Source organism: Clarias gariepinus, chromosome 22, assembly GCF_024256425.1.
Source record: "Clarias gariepinus isolate MV-2021 ecotype Netherlands chromosome 22, CGAR_prim_01v2, whole genome shotgun sequence".
NCBI classification, from domain to species: Eukaryota; Metazoa; Chordata; class Actinopteri; order Siluriformes; family Clariidae; genus Clarias; species Clarias gariepinus.
Window position 1 is genome coordinate 6,212,878 of NC_071121.1, and position 16,388 is coordinate 6,229,265.

General features: G+C 39.3%; 1 protein-coding gene across 1 annotated transcript; it reads right to left on the reverse strand.

Annotated features, from left to right (window-relative positions):
* Positions 1-5,864: 5,864 nt before the first annotated feature.
* Positions 5,865-13,867, reverse strand: srm (spermidine synthase). The gene is made up of 8 exons (XM_053481981.1): positions 13,622-13,867; positions 11,394-11,514; positions 8,933-9,025; positions 8,670-8,823; positions 8,451-8,534; positions 7,772-7,917; positions 7,565-7,687; positions 5,865-6,971 (listed from the first exon to the last, which is right to left on the reverse strand). Exons 1-8 carry the CDS (start codon positions 13,750-13,752, stop codon positions 6,954-6,956), a joined length of 870 nt encoding a protein of 289 aa, XP_053337956.1. The 5' UTR covers positions 13,753-13,867; the 3' UTR covers positions 5,865-6,953.
* Between the last annotated feature and the right edge of the window lie 2,521 nt (positions 13,868-16,388).

A 16,388-nucleotide genomic window follows, 5' to 3' on the forward strand; every position in this document is an offset into this window, starting at 1 on the left:
TTCTGCTGAAGTGTCTTGAGCTTGGGATTCAGGTGGCTGTGTCTTATATACCCCAGGCTCCTGTTGACGCAGGGCTTGGTGGATGATGGGAGGGGGGCTGGGGGAGTAGGAGGGTTAGTGTCTAACAAAAGCAAGGAGTAGTTAACCTCTTAACAAACTCGTCATCTCTGTGGCATGAAACACCCATGCAGCCACGCTCACGTCAGAGCCCTAAATGGGCCTGACAGGGAATGACGACAAATCCAACCTAGACGAAATCATTACGCAGCGCTATCAAAGCGTCCTTTTTGACTCTACATGTAGCAAATTCATCCTCCATTCATCGTACCAGGTTGGAAAGTACTGTAGATTTATATAGTACACCAAAGAAATCAATCTGACATTATAGCACATAATCCTGTATCAGGTATTAAATACATAAAAATAAAATAAACAATGTTTTCACTTATTGATTAATGTTTCATCATTTTTTTTAAATAACAAATCTCTTTCATGTCCACATCATTTTCAGAATGCTTATTCCTCCTGTGTGCTCGCGGACTGTTATTGAACTGTCTGACACCTAAGACATGCTCAGCTATCCATATTTTTTTCTAGATAAAAAAAAAAAAGCAGATAATAACAGGCTCCTCAGCTGGAAAATAATTTAAATGAAGCTGAACAATTTATGTGCAAGCAAACTGTCATTTACAATGCACAAATAATATAATTGTTTATTGAATACAGAAATGGACCACAATCAATTCGATTCAGTTTGTACAGCGCTTTGAACAATAGACATTGTTACCGAGCTGCTCTACTGAAGTCTGGATGCAGGTTCGCTGGAGATCTCTAACAAGCTAGACAGAGGAGACACCGTGGAGGACGAAATTACCCGAGATGACACGAGATGGGGGAGCAGACGCTTTAATTTTAACCCCTTCTGAGTGTCACTGGATAGTGGGATTCTTTTTGCAATTACTGAACAGTGGTGACCAAAAGTCTCGAGGCAACATATGCCGTGCACAAAACAGGAGATATCACTAATTAGTTCAATCCTGTCCGGATGAATAGGTGTGTTACTTAGAATCAGCTGGTTCGGTTGAATAATTGGAACAAATACGTGGCAGGACTTTTACTTTCTGAAGCCAGGGTGTCTCAGGTGGATTGTAACTTCTGTATGTGATCTTCAGGAGGCTTTAACTGAGTGAGTCACACCAGAGTACTGCAGACGTCTTTATGACTCTGATCCCCAGGCAGGTCCAGCAGATTTCGAAAAATTAAGGACTTAACACTAAATCTTGATTGTTCTATAACAATTTCATTTCATGATGAACTTCTTGTTCTTCTTATTATAGTTTTCATAAAAATTGAGAATGTCATAAATGGCACGTGGTGTACTGGTTAGACCTGTCGCCTTGCACTTCCATGGTCTGGATTCGATTCCTATCTCTGTGTGCATGGTGTTCACGTGTTCTCCCCCTGCTTGGTGGGTTTCCTTTGGGTACTCCGGTTTCCTCCCACAGTCCAAAGACCTGCAGATTAATCTAACGAGTATGAGTGTATAAGTATCACAGTTTGTGCCCTGTGATGGACTGGCACCCTGTCCAGGGTGTACCCCGCCACGTGTCCTAAGTCTTCTGGGATAGGCGCCCCCCCGTTACCCCCGTATACAGGATTATACGGTATAGACAATAAGTGAGTGAGTGAGAATGTCATTAAAACTTCACTTGAATTTCACTTTTGTCCCAATACTTTTGCCCGCCATGGTAAAGATAAACAGGATTATGTTTTTTTGCACGGTTGTGTAAAATCACAATGAGTCCTGAGATGAGCAAATGACAGTCTCAGGTACAAATATACGGACTTCAGGCATCATCCACTAAATCAATGAAATGTATTGCATAAACTTTTTGGGAAAATGTTGTTGTTTTGTTGTTGTTATTGTTTTTTTTTTTTTTTTTTTTTTTGTAATAACTGATCTTTGTTTGGTCAAATTTAAGCCCAGGCTGTTGGAGTGTTAATGAAAACATCATAAAATGTGTAAATGTATAAAATCAAAAGGATGAAAAGATCAGCCAAGGTGCCATATGGTCAATCCAACAAACCGGGAGACAGCATAATTAATGGCACCCCTCAAGAAGATCTGACACAAACATTTATTTTAAATAATTACAGCTATAACTTCTTACTTAAATATGTTGACAACCTGAATAATATTTGAAAAGGAATGCAAAAATATGAATTGCTCTTTATTTTAAGATTACCAAATATGAGTTTGCACACATGTATAATTCCTTCATTATCCAAGTGGAAAACAGTGGAAAAGGGCAAATTAAGAAACAGATTCAATAGATACTCAGTAGATCAGTAGAGAACTTTGGTATATATAGTACAAATTAAGTAATTGAGTTATACTGTGTGTGTATATATCAATCACTCACCAACACAACTTGCACATTACAGGAACTCGGCAGTAAGTTAATCCCCCGTACAGTCCTGGCTGCTCTCCCAGACATTTCCACATGTTTTGGCCATTAAAGGAGTTCCTGGGAGGCCAGGCTGATCGGGCTGGCTTCGACATTCTGAGAAAACTTTCTACCTTGATTTTATCCAAGCACTAGTCAAACACTAGGAAAAGTGCATTAGTGTAGCAGGGGATTATATAGAAAAATAAAGCTAGGTTTAATCTCAGAACTGTGTTCTGTTATTCTGCACAATCAACAGTTGACTTGCACATCCCTAATTGTTCAAATTACAAGTAAATACAGTAAATAAGGTGAATGAGTTTGGAAGGATTGCACAAAATAGTAGGAAAAAGAGGCAACCGAGATCATTTGGGTTTGTATAAAATATCGATAAACAGAAATCTACATTATGTTGGGTGTTACAGGAAAAGATTCTGTCTCCACACAGCTATACCGCTTTGTTTCCATTTTAGAATTTTTTTTTTTTGTAATTGTAAAATTTTCTAAGTTCGGAGTGTGTTTTTGCTCTTTTCCCTAATTGATGCCAGTAATTCTTTCTCATTCACTGATCACCATCCTGATGGACTCGATCTAATGCACAAAGCTGATTTGCTGTTAGTAAATGTGTCGGGGAATACGCGAGTCGTGCCCAAGCTGAGCTCGCAGGGCTGAGAGCTAATATTCCAGGCTTTTCCATTTTTCACAGCAGCTTGACTTCAGGCCCTGGAGCTCTGCTGAGATTAATAAAGTGCCGACATGCTCCTGCTTCTGATGGAGTGTGTTTGAAGAATTCATGCCAATTGACCAGCGCTGAACAAATAAAATGTGCAGCGCCATCACCACGTGAAAACACATGCACACATGGACGCACACACACACACACACACACACACACACCATATTTCAGTTGAGAAAAGTTGAAAGTTGCTTATTTTTTAACAACAAAGTGTGTTAGAGCATATTGTTCTGATAAAAACTTGTAATAACTAGAAAAATGTCATTCCACCACCAAACAGGTGAATATCTAAAATCTTCAAAACAACTTTCACAGATATGTTGAGTGTCTTATCTAGACAAGTCATAATCTTCTGTATCCAATGATCTCTAAAATATCGCTATAAATTAGATAATGGTGTAAGAAAATGAGATGCTTTTGCTGCATGTGGGGTGTTCAAGTCAAACCGGGACTTGTGATAACATTTCTCATGAATGCAGGCAGAAAACCTTTTCACAATTACAGAAGCCTACGGTGATAAGATGCTCAAACATGTGGATGGTGCAAACGTTGTAAAGAAGGCTGTATGCCCGTGAATGACGATCCTGACTGAGATCAACATTCGGTCAGTGGAACGCTTTATCCGTAAAAAATTGGAAGAGACGCATCGGTCTGTGGAAACTGTACACACAATCATTCACCAACAACATACCCACTGCACAAAACAGGAACCCGGCTGAGAGTTAATCCCCCAAACAGTCCTGACCTCGCTCCAGGACATTTCCACATGTTCAGGAAATGAAAGGAGTTCCTGGGAGGCCAGTGTTTCAGACTTAAAGGAAGCAGTCTGATTATTGCTCTTGTATACTGAGAAACCTTTTTTATTTCAGGGTAGCCAAGCACTAGTGAAATACTGGGGTCAATGCAATAGTGTAGCAGGGGATTATATAGAGAAATAAATGTTTTTCCTTTCATAGCCATTATGTTATCCTGAACAATAAAAAATTTCGGTTTAACTTGAATGTCTGCATTTGAATAGAAAATTTCTCTTTCACTGGCTACAGGACAAAGGTTTACTAGTGTACTTTACACGTCATGCTATTTCCACATGTATGCACATGTATTTGTACATTTAAATGTTTCACTCCTCCATCCTTCATTGATGAGATGGAGATCCCAGAATGCTCAGAAAAGGTCTAAGGAAGGTTTACTGATGCCATCTTGTGGTTAAACAAGAAAATTGAAATGAAAAAAAATATAGATAGATAGATAGATAGATAGATAGATAGATATGAAACTGATATAAAAAATTTTCTTATAATTTTTAAATGATAACATAGAGAAGTTATCATTATTTTATATATCAAAGATAACGGCAAATCAAATTGATATCCTGTTTACAATTCACTTTATAGACATTCGTTATTTTTACCCACCAGTTATTTTTTATTTTTTTATCCATTCATGGTTGTTGACATTTAAATAATTTTGTCGATTAAGATTGTCCGATTTTTACACCACTTAATATTTAGTCTGTTATGTATATATTTATTTCTAGCAAAATATGTATAACTGCAATGCTATGCTTCCTACCCTAAGACGCCTGATTTACCTTTGGGTGCGGGGTAGGGGGGATCAGATGTAGGCTGTTGGTCTACTGATCAGAAGGTCCTACGTTCAAATCCAACACCATTAAGTTGGGCCCTTGAGCAGTGATGTAAAATGTGAGTCACTCCAGATAAGGACATCTGCCAGAAGCCGAAATTGTATTTTCATACCATATTTCAACAATTTGACCCTTCAGAAAAAAAGTACAGCACTTTTAGATCACATTATTTTATTATTATTGAAATGGTGAAGGTTAAGGCGGGACAGTGGCTCAGTGGTTAACACTGTGGCCTTGCACCTCCATGGTCCGGGTTCGATTCCGCCTCATGATCTGTGTGCATGGAGTTTGCATGTTCAACCCAGCCGTGCTTGGTGGGTTTCCTCACATATAAATATAACCTGTGTGCCTTTTGAGCATGTTAAGACCTCCAAAAAGCCCTGGATGCTGATGTCACTGAACCATTCGAAATATATATATATATATATATATATATATATATATATATATATATATATATATATAAAAAAAAACTTGAGTGTTAGGATCATGGGCAGGGTTTGTTGGCGATTGTAATGCCACAGCTGCCTGGGGCGGTCATCATTGCTTGCTGCAAAATTGCCCACTTCCTGTTGAGGTGAGCCCAAGACATGCATAGCTGCGTAGTAAACATTCAGCTCATTGAGATCGAAATGTCTGCCGAGTTTGACATGTGCAGTATACATGCAAGTGTGTATGAACTATGCAGCAAAATCCCGTAAAGGCCAAACCCTCAGGCATCCTAATGACAACAGATTCCAACCTGTGTGCTGATTTCCCTGACTTTTGGAGCATGTTAAGACCCCCAAAAAGGCCAGGATAATTGGAGAGGAAAAAAGTTCTTAAATAATAATAATTATTATAATAAGAAGAAGAAAAGGAAGAAGAATCCTTTAAAAAAAAAACAGCAAGGCAGTTATGACATCATAGTCATAGTGCTTGGGACTAATAAAAGATTAATTTTTGTACAGTACATCCCATAATTAAATACAGAATAGTGAATCAAGAGCAGTACAACTCTTCCCCGAAAAAAAAACAAAAAAACAAGAGAATGCAGTTATGTGTTGTAAATCTTTTATTTGAAATCAAGTTACAGATTTAGCAAAATTACATTTATAGATACAAGCTTATGGACAAAGAACAGTTACGTCCCTGCTCATAGCAAAACACCTGGAACGTGAAGATGGCCTTTCATTTAAACTGCTAATTGCTGAACATTTAAAAAACGATCATAATGATATAACTTGATGGACCTCTCAGTGGACACGGTTTGGAACCTAAAACCACATGTCGCATCAGCACAACAGAACACGAGTCACGATTTTCAGTCTACAGAGTAAACGTTCTTTCTGAAATCGTTACCTAAAGCCGAGAAGTTATACGGCGATTACATTACGAGCACGCCGCCCATATCGATACAGCACAAGTCAAAGTTTTATATAAAATATTTTCTTCCTATCCAAGTCGACTGCACCGTTAGAGTAGAGAAGTAAAACACGGCAGCGTATTTAGCGTTTTAGGACAAGGAGAGGGATTACAGATGAAGTTTGAACTGTCTAGAAAACATCAGTATTGGTTATTTATTTGTAACTTGACTTTAATTGTATTTAATTGTAATTAAGCATCAACCCAAAATTTCTCAATTTTTACTCAAAACCCTTAAACAAAGCACGGTCACCGAACTCGAACGCTGCATCTTCAGTTTGATCGATGTTTCAGAGGAAGGGGACAAAACACACAGGACAGAGCCGTAGTGGAATGTAACACAAAATAAGACAACGTTTGCATTGACCTCGTCAGGACCGTCGCATCCTATGTCGCATAACATGTATGATGAGAAATTTCTGGCACTTGCTTGTACGTCATGTGGGACACTGAACACTAAATCATGTACAGAAAGGAACAAAAACAAAAAAAAAACAACAGTTAGTTTTCAGGAGACTGGAGTGAAAGCTGTGCAAAAAAGCACATCAATTCCCTTTTCTTGCCAGAGAGAGAGAGAGAGAGAGAGAGAGAGAGAGAGAGCGCGCTGGTACACACTCGTGCACACACACTCTTTCAAACACAAACACACAGCAGTTGCACTAACGGCTTCGCCCTGATTTCACAAAGCAGCGTCAAGACAAGATGGCAGCCGAGAATCCAGTTACACTTCACTTAGGACCTGGGAGGAGAGGGAAAGAAAAGCCTGATAAATACAGGTTATTACAGCTTCAGAGATTTCCACAACAACACTGAATGCTCGTGTCTACATATAACCCATTAGGCATTTAAAAAAAAAAAAAAGTTTCGAAGTTTAAAAAAAAAAAAAAATTAAAACAAAAGATCAGACTTTGGAGCGATGGAAGCAAGTCATGTGATCTGATGAATCCAGACTGACCCTGTTGCATGATGCATAGCGCCCGGTGCATCACGCTGGATGCATCATGCGCTAGTGTTATAATCTGGGGTTGCTTCAGTTGCTCAGGTCTAGACTCAGCAACGTTAAATGTCAATAAAATGAAGTCAGCAGACGACCTGAATGTACTGAATGACCAGGTTATCACATCTAAGTTTTTCTTCCTAGATGGCACAGACATATTCCAGGACTCAAGTGTTTTTGGGAGCATGAGGAATCATTTTTACACACGAACTGGACATCACATTGTGCACCATAATCAAAACAGTAGGCAGTGGAAGGAAAGAAAAGCCTTTTTTGCTTTTTAATTTTTAATCTCTAAAAAAAAAAAAAAAGAATATATGTGTGTATATTTTTACCTTTCTGGCAAATTCAGGTAGAATAAAAGAAGCTCGGTGGATTTCAGGGTTATAATATTTGAGGTCCATGCTCTCGATCTCATCTCTCGCCAACTCCCGTGCCGGCTCACGGAAATCCGTGTCCTGCACATGGTAAAAGCACAAAAAGCATAAGAAAGCTCTAAAAATACACAGATACAGGCAGATCTGGAGGAAAAGGGTGTTCACCGGGTTTTTACTGCAGAGCATGAAGCCGATCTGGCCGCTGGGGTACGTGGGGATGGTGCAGTAAGCGTAGTCCACTACAGGGAAGAGTGACTTGCAGAAGGTGCGCATTTCTTTGATGAGCTCCAAGTGAAGCCACTGACACTCTCCTGGAAAGCCAAAAGACAAGAACTTCTGATCAGACGTTTATCACATAACCTTAGAACCTAACATAAAATCTGTAATGGTGGAGGTGCATATAATTCCTGCCTGTCTAAAATCCAGATAACCAACTCATGATTAACTTAATGTTTTACTCGCTCACACATTATTGTCTGCACTGCTTTATCTTGTGTACGGGGCCACAGGGGGCCTGAAGCCTTTCCTAGGAGACTTGGGGCACAGGACAGGGTAGACCCTGGATGGGGTGCCAACCTGTATGTCTTTGGACTGGGGAAAAAAACAGAGTACCTGAAGGAAACCCACCAAATACAGGAAGAACATGCAAACTTCATCGATCGAACTCAGACCCTGGAGGTGCAAGGCGACAGTGCTAACCACTAAGCCATCGTGTCGCCCGATTTAATGTTTCAATGAATAGTTTATAGCTATATAAAACTTTATATTGGTTCATATCTGGATGTCGATCTGCAAATACACAATCCAGCCTCAAATGTGTGTAAGACCTTGTGTTTGTATTAACCTTGACAGCAAAGTATTCCACCCTCGCGCAGCGCCGTTTTCATGAGCTGGTAGTAAGATTCCTTGAACAGGCTTTCCGCTGGACCTGGAAACCAAGATTAAACTGTTGAACAGATCCTTTACATTTACAAAGGAAAATCTTAAGGATTTAATCCTAGATTAAAAACTAATTATTAAAGGAGAGCAAGAAAATATGTTTTTTTTTTTTCCCAGTTCTCACCGACAGGGTCTGAGGAATCGGTAATGATGATGTCGAAAGCGTCCTGATTCTTCTTCATGAACTCGAAACCATCTCCTACATTCAGAGTCAGCTTGGGGCTGAAAAATCCCTTCGCCATTCCCGGGAGGTACTTCTTCGAAACGTTAATGACATCCTGTTTGCAACATACCGCAAAGCTAAATGAGAGAACTGAAAGCGAAACAGATGAGAATATACCTCTATATCTACAGAAAGTTGAGGGCGGGTGGAAACCTGATACGAACCTCATCGATCTCACACTGGACTACAGACTCCACCATCGGATGCTTCACGACTTCCCTGAGCACCCCGCCGTCTCCTCCGCCGATAATCAGAACCTGATCAGGGACAAATGAACGTGTGAGGTGCCATCGGGCGTGCCGTTTCACACTGACAATTTGCGTGTATTCATGTCCAGCCCTTTCCATTTAGCTTTATTTATATATGACCCTCCAAAGTACGAGAAGTTCAAGTTCTCTGAGAGTTGTAAAGATTTTACTAGTGATAATAAGAAGTAATAAGAAGAATACCCTAAATTCACTCCCATCTATATTTACAGTAAGCCATTAGCCTGGTCCAGTAAGGGAGTAACAGTACACAAAAGTCACAGTTCGGTATGAACCTCAGTTTTAAAGACACGTTTTTTAGTACAATGAAGCAAAAAAAATAATAATAATAAATTTTTTTAAGTTTTTCATTTATTATGGATTTCACTTTTAAACATGCAAACTTGTAAACAGTGGCAAACTGGCCATTGTTGCTTAAACACATAAGGAATGCACGAAGTCACATGCCATCCCACTCACTCATCATCTATATACCACTTTATCCTGTATTCAGAGTCTCAGGGGCCGGGAGCCTATCACAGAGCACACAAACACACACCAACATGCGCAGTCACACACTACGGGCAATTTGGGAACGCCAATGAGCATAATCTGCATATCTTTGGACTGTGAGAGGAAACTAAAGTACCCAGAGGAAACCCACCAAGCACATGCAAACTCTATGAACACAGACCGACAGATTTTATTTATAATGCGCTTTATATTTAAAGCAAATCTCAAAGTGCTAAAATACACAAATACATACCGATCTACTGTAGATGCTACGTTACTTAAGAATAGTAACAGCATTATCTATAGCAAATCATGCAAACAATGAGTCTTTTAAATAGCAGAAATTTTCTTACTTCATTTGTAACATGGAAGTGTCCAGTCTCGCATCCTAACTTCAGCCATTTTGGAGAGAGAATTTTATATGTGCCCCAAAAATGGTCATTTTTTTAGCGTTATACTGTCTTGCTTTAAACAATAATAATTTAAAATGCTAATTATTCATATTTCTTTGAGTATTGATACTAAAATTGGTATAAATTTTTGGAAGCATGTGACCTGTAAAACTTGTTGCTTAAATTAAAGTATTATGTTTCAAATTTAGGATTAAAAAAACATATATATATTATATATGTATGTATGTAGTGTCTGTAACCATGTCAAATTTATGTTGCGATATCTTAATGTTGTATTTTAAGATAATAAATGTCATGTAAAATCTAAATTGGCCAAGTTTCACCTGAATGACAATAAAGAACATTGAAAGATAAAATCTTTTTAAAAAGTTATACACTACACCTAGGTGAGACTTTTTAGCACCAATACCATTTTTAAAACAGTAATTCACCTGAAAGTAATTTTTTGGAGGGGTGATCCTTTTCCAACTTAGTGATTCTGTTTTTTTTTTCCCCCTGACATGCTGGCAATGTATCCTTCACTAGAATGTTAAAAGTTGCATTAATTAATAAATTAATATATACAGCTGGATAAAGCAAAAAAACTGTCTTTATTTCAAGCAGCAAAGCAACAAAATGTGATTATTTTAAAAAGGGAGGTTATCTTATATACCCATTGTAATTCTTTTATATACTCACTGTATATTCGTTTAAAATCACCCAGTTAAAAGCTAGTTAAAGCACCAAAGCCAATTTCCTGTACTGAAAGCACACTGTTCTAACCCTGCTATCCAGACACCATTGTATCACCATCCACACACATATTTACACCTAAGGACCGATATAGAGTTATCAAACCACCTGTTACCATGTTTTTGAAAGATGGGGAGGCCATTGAGAAGCTGAAAACGTGATCTTAAGTTTAAGACTGAACCCTGAATCTGTGAAGTGGCATTGCGGGAAAACTGGTTTATCAAGTTAATTAAAAACAAAACAAGGGTGTGGCACTTATAAATTCGAAAGAAGCTGAGATGCCAATACATAAGAAATGTTATCAGTGACAAGAAAATGTTACATATTCAACTGTGTTGAAACAAATGTGAATCATTGTGACCTAAATCTGTCCTACTTTCGATAAAAACTACATTACTGCTGAAGACTGCTGCGTGATAAAGATTGTCATTAGGGAAAAGAGACATTTTATCAAGAATGACAAAAAAAAAGACATTACAATGCATGTTCTTTAGTTGCAATATATTCTATTACACATTCATCTCCAGTACGGGCTTTACCCAGGTCAGGGTCATGTTGGATCACGAGCCTATCCGCTCACAGGAAACCGACAGAGACACCGAGAGAACATGCGAAGCGCCGCACAGACAGTAACACGATCCCAGGATCAAGCCATCGACCTTCGACCATAACAATTACGTTACACAAAATGAGGAGCCGGGATAAAATTACACAGTCATTACCTTCTTAGGGCAAGGGTGGCTGCACAGCGGGAGGTTGGCGATCATTTCTTGGTAGGAAAATTCGTCTCGCTCCGTACACTGGATCACGCCATCCAACACCAGGACGTTACCGTAGGTCTTACTGTGAATGGACAAGCAAGCACGGTCTGTGATGGCTGTAACGCTTAAAAGTGAAATCGTATTTCTACTTTAATATCTATCTGAGTTTTAAATATCCACAGGAAGACTTGGATTTATTGATGCATGGTTTCAAAACAAACTGCTGCTGGTTTTGGCTAGAAAAAGATATAAAACTGGCTTCAAGATATTCACGACACAAACTCCTTCTATTTAAGCCGGGCATTTTCCATAGACTTCAATTAACTTCCCCCCTATAAAAAAATGGATTTGTCTACTTATAAAACTAGTTTAAAAACAAAAAATAAATTATTTTAACATTCACTGATGAATGTCATGTTCCAGTAGCTGAATGGATTAAAGCTCTGACGTCGATTCTTATTTCAAAACGGATGGTGTGGGCGTTGGTTTTCATTCCAACCAAACAAATGCCACACCTGTCAGTCTATTTAAAGCTGAATAATTAAACACCTGCCCTTTCTGGAGAAGATTTGTAACCTCAGCGTTAAAGTAAAGCAAATCGGTCTCTAGCGTTCTCAAAAAGTGTGTATTCTCAGGAAAGTGCAGAAAACAAAAAAACATCCAAAAATTCTGCTGATGGAAATGCTTTGTTAAGGAAAGAGGACGAAAAAAACAGCCTGACTGCTTTGTTTTAGTGAAGTTTACACATCACTTTTCACATCCTATAGTTAGCTGAAAAGCAACTAGAAATGCTTGGAAACGCAATTGTGAATAAGTTAGAAGAGCAGCAAACTCCATCGGCTTCCAGTGCTTCCAGGCAAGACCAGGAGTTTGTAAAGTAGAAGGAAAAAATGGGTCACATGATCCATTTCCATGTGTATTGGGGTTTCTAATAACTGTACATGTCCTATTATTAGCAGACAAGAAGTGGAATCTGGCGGGGTCTTCCTCATCAAGGTCTGACATGCATTCGGTGATGCTTTTCCATTTACCACGATTGTAAAGAGTGCTTATTAGAGTTACAGCGTTACTGTAGCCTATGTGGGACAGATTTTCATTTTTTAGGTTGTTACAGTGCAGGAAATCCAATCAATCAAGTATCTCAACGGGAAACCAATGTGACTGTACGATCAATCCGGAGGTGGGAAGTTTAGAAAAATGGAAACGCTCACTTACTCACCAATCATCTATACCACTTTATCCACTATGGACAATTTGGGAATGCCAATTAGCCTAATTTGCATGTCTTTAGGAGGCATGGGGAGAACATGCAAAATGCACGCACACAGACAGACCCTGAGGCGGGAATCGAACCAGGAACAATAGTGCTAACCACTAACCCACCGTGACACCCAACAATAAAAACTGATTTAAATATATTCAGATACTATCATAATGCACACATTTACAGTCAAACGGGCAGTGATGGCTCAAACAGTGAAGGCGGCGGGTTGCTGATTTTTTTATTTTTTAGGAAGGTCAGGGGTTCGAGTCCCAGGACCACCAATTTTGCCCCTGTTGAGTAAGGCCCTTAACCCTATCTGTTTCAGGGGCGCTGTAAGCTGGCTGACCCGTCGCTCTGACCCCAGCTTCCTAAGTAACTAGGATATGCGTTATATAGGATAGGATATGCGAAATAAAAAAAATTTTCATTGTGCTGTAACGTACATGTGGCAAATGATTGCATTTTATTATTATTATTATTATTATTATTATTAAAAGGTTTAAGGATCTTTGATATACTTGAGGTTGATCAGTAATGAGAACTCAGTGCACATGGGAACATGTAAGAACTTGGCTTTGGTTCGAGCAGTTTGCTGACCACCTGGGGCAACTCCTGGAGACAATATGGAAAATCTGTCATCACCAGGCTTACCAGTCTCAGTGAGGGGACTGAAAGGACAAAATATTAGAAACATGAGTATATTTAGATCAGTGCAAGCCACGTTTCATGAACCAGCACACGAGGGGACTCTCTCTCTCTCTCTCTCTCTCTCTCTCACTGACTCACTCAGTCACTCATACACACTCATACACACACAGTTATTTTTAAAAAACCTCATTTAGGACGAAAATAAAATCACTAAGAACACATTAACATTCCGAGAAGAAAGCTACCACACTGATCTTGATCTTAATCTCAGCCTCACCTTTTAAACACCATCACATCCTGAAATTTGGATTTCTTCTGATACAGAACCTCCTCCACCTGGAGACTCATGGCTTGACCAGGCCATAACGTGCACGTCTCAGTGAACCAGCCTTCTTTAATATTATCCATGACGAACTAACCTGCTCTCTCTCTCTCTCTCTCCCTCTCTCTCTCTCTCAGTGCTCTTCTAGCGTGCTGCTTTGAAACTACTAGCTAACTGTACGCGTGAGTAGTCTAAGCAAATCTGACACGCGGGTACCCTATCGCAGAAAGGAACTGACCAATAGGAGCACGCTTAGGGGCAGATCCCGTTGTGTGAGCAGCCAATCAGCGATTGTAACGTCACACGTCCGTACCAGCTTGTTCGGTTTTGCAGCGGGGGGACCGTTGCTGAATGCTAACGGCTTCTCATTGATTATGTAGTGCACTTGTCAGAGCGTAGGAGTCATTATGCTACCCTGTGTAGTGCCCCTATGTAGGGGTTAAGGAGCATTTGGGATTGAGGCAGTTGCACCACGTGATGGTTGAATCTGTGTTCAACGCGTTTTTTGAATATAAATTTGAGACTTTCTTCACTAAATGATTGTATAAGATAAGCAGCAAATCCAATAACTATAAAGTTTAAGATGAGTGTGGTACTTTAAAGGAAGAAAACCCCACATTGGTCACTGAAATAACTTGAAAATGACAATAATAATAAATAAAAACTTTATGAAATGTAACTAATCAAAATCAGACATTGCTTTTGAATTACAGTTCAAAATAAGCATTGAATTGCTTTTGGTGCTGTTTGGTATCAGGGTGTCTCCACAGGAAGCTAAGGAGACTAGAGGAGATTAGAACGAAAGATATGGACGAACAAGTTAAATGTAAAGCCTATAAGACCATCTCCAAGCAGCTTGCTGTTCTTTTGACCACAGTTGCACATAGTATTCAGAAGTTTAATACGAATGGTAACCAAACAGCCCAGAACAACTTCCAAAGAGATTAGAGGTGAACTCCAAGGTCAAGGTACAATCAGTGTCATATCACACCATCCATCACAGTTTGAGGCAAAGTGGACTTGCTGGAAGGCAACTAAGGAGGACTCCACTGCTGCCACTCCAAGGCACCTAATAAAAGATTAACCTCAGATTTAAATCCTTATCTAGGACCAGTTTGGGACCACCTCAAACTATAGCATAGTTCCTGTACAGTGCACTTCATTATCATTCATTCATCCTAATCATTCAGTAAGTTATTCCCAGAAGCAAAAATGAAACATACAAAGATAAGAACACATGGAGAAGGCTCGGTTATGTTCCGGAGCTGCTTTAATACAGTAAATCGGGCACAGGGTGTCTTAAATATGTGCAGGGTACAATAAAATCTTAAGGCTGTCACGGCATTCTGAAGAGAGATTTCCTGCCCAGTGTTAGAAAGCTTGGTCTCAGTCAATGGTCCTTCAATAGAATAATGACTCAAAACACCCAGCTAAAAAAAAAAAAACAAGAATGGCTAAGAACTAAACATTGGACTATTCCAGGAAACTTAGGACACTTGGCAGTGTACACCCTGGATGGGGTGCCAATCCATCACAGAGCACAACACATACAACGGACAATTTGGAAACACCATTAGCCTTTTCTGCATATCTTTGGACTAAGGGAGGGAACCGGAGTACCTGGCGGAAATCAATCCCCAGACCACGGACGTGCCATGCGACCGACTAAGCAACTGTGCCATCTAGTTCCATTAGTTGTTTTTTTTAAATGCTTCTGCTGAACCACAATTCAAAAGCAATGTCTAATTTTCATTTGTTCATTTTTCATTACATTTTTATTTATTACCTTTGTCAGTTTTAAGTTATTTCAGTGACCATTGGGTTTTTTTCTTACTTTAACGGAAGGGTACCAACAAACAATTTTATGCGCACACACACATACACACACACACACACACACACATATATATAATTATATATAACATTGCCGTGAAGGGTGCCAACTTTTTTCTGTGTGTGTAATAGGGTGGGTGAAAAAGTAACTAATCATTAAACATTGGTATTAAAGTCCATAACTTTTAACATTAAAGTTGTATATGTACTTTATTACATAGGCAAAATGAAAGCAAATCTTAAAGTTTCGATATAGACATCGGTGGCATGAACCAACATCAAATGGTCTTGTAAAAGAAGTTGTTTGGGATATTACTGAGAACCTCCTAAATCCGTGCCTTCAAGTCCTCCAGTGTGCAAGGCTTTGTCCTGTACACCTCCTCCTATGTGTAGCCCCAGAGGAAAAAATCACATGGACTGAGATCTAGACTCCTTGGAGACCATGGATGCACTGCTCAGGATTAATGTCCTGTGTTAATTATCTACACTGTATAAATAGGACCCATGCAACAGTCATGAAAATAACAATCCTTCTGTTACCAAAGTTAGATTTTACCCATGTGTTTTTATAATTGTTAGCCTTTTACTGGTCATTTGAATCAAATAGTTTAAACCCATGCAAGTTCATTTCCCATCTCTGTGTGCATGTTCTGTCTGTGCTTGGTGTGCTTCCTCCCGTTAATCCAGCTTTCTTCCCACAGTCCAAAGTCATGCAGATCAGGCTAATTGCCATTCCCAAATTGCCTGTAGTGTGTAAATAAGTGCGTGTATGTGTGTGCGTCCTGCTATGGATTGACACCCCGTCCAGGGTGTACCCCACCTCATGCCCTAAGTGTCCTGAGATAGGCTCCAGGCCTCCTGCATACAGAATAGATCAGTATAGACGTTG

Bases quoted from the DNA above. Each gene is read 5' to 3' on its own strand.
- srm (XM_053481981.1), bottom strand. From the start codon at position 13,752: ATGGATAATATTAAAGAAGGCTGGTTCACTGAGACGTGCACGTTATGG. The intron at 8,824-8,932 runs GTTCGTATCAGG...TGTTGCAAACAG, and splicing joins TCCAGTGTGAGATCGATGAG to GATGTCATTAACGTTTCGAA. The intron at 8,535-8,669 runs GTGAGAACTGGG...CTTGGTTTCCAG, and splicing joins CGATTCCTCAGACCCTGTCG to GTCCAGCGGAAAGCCTGTTC.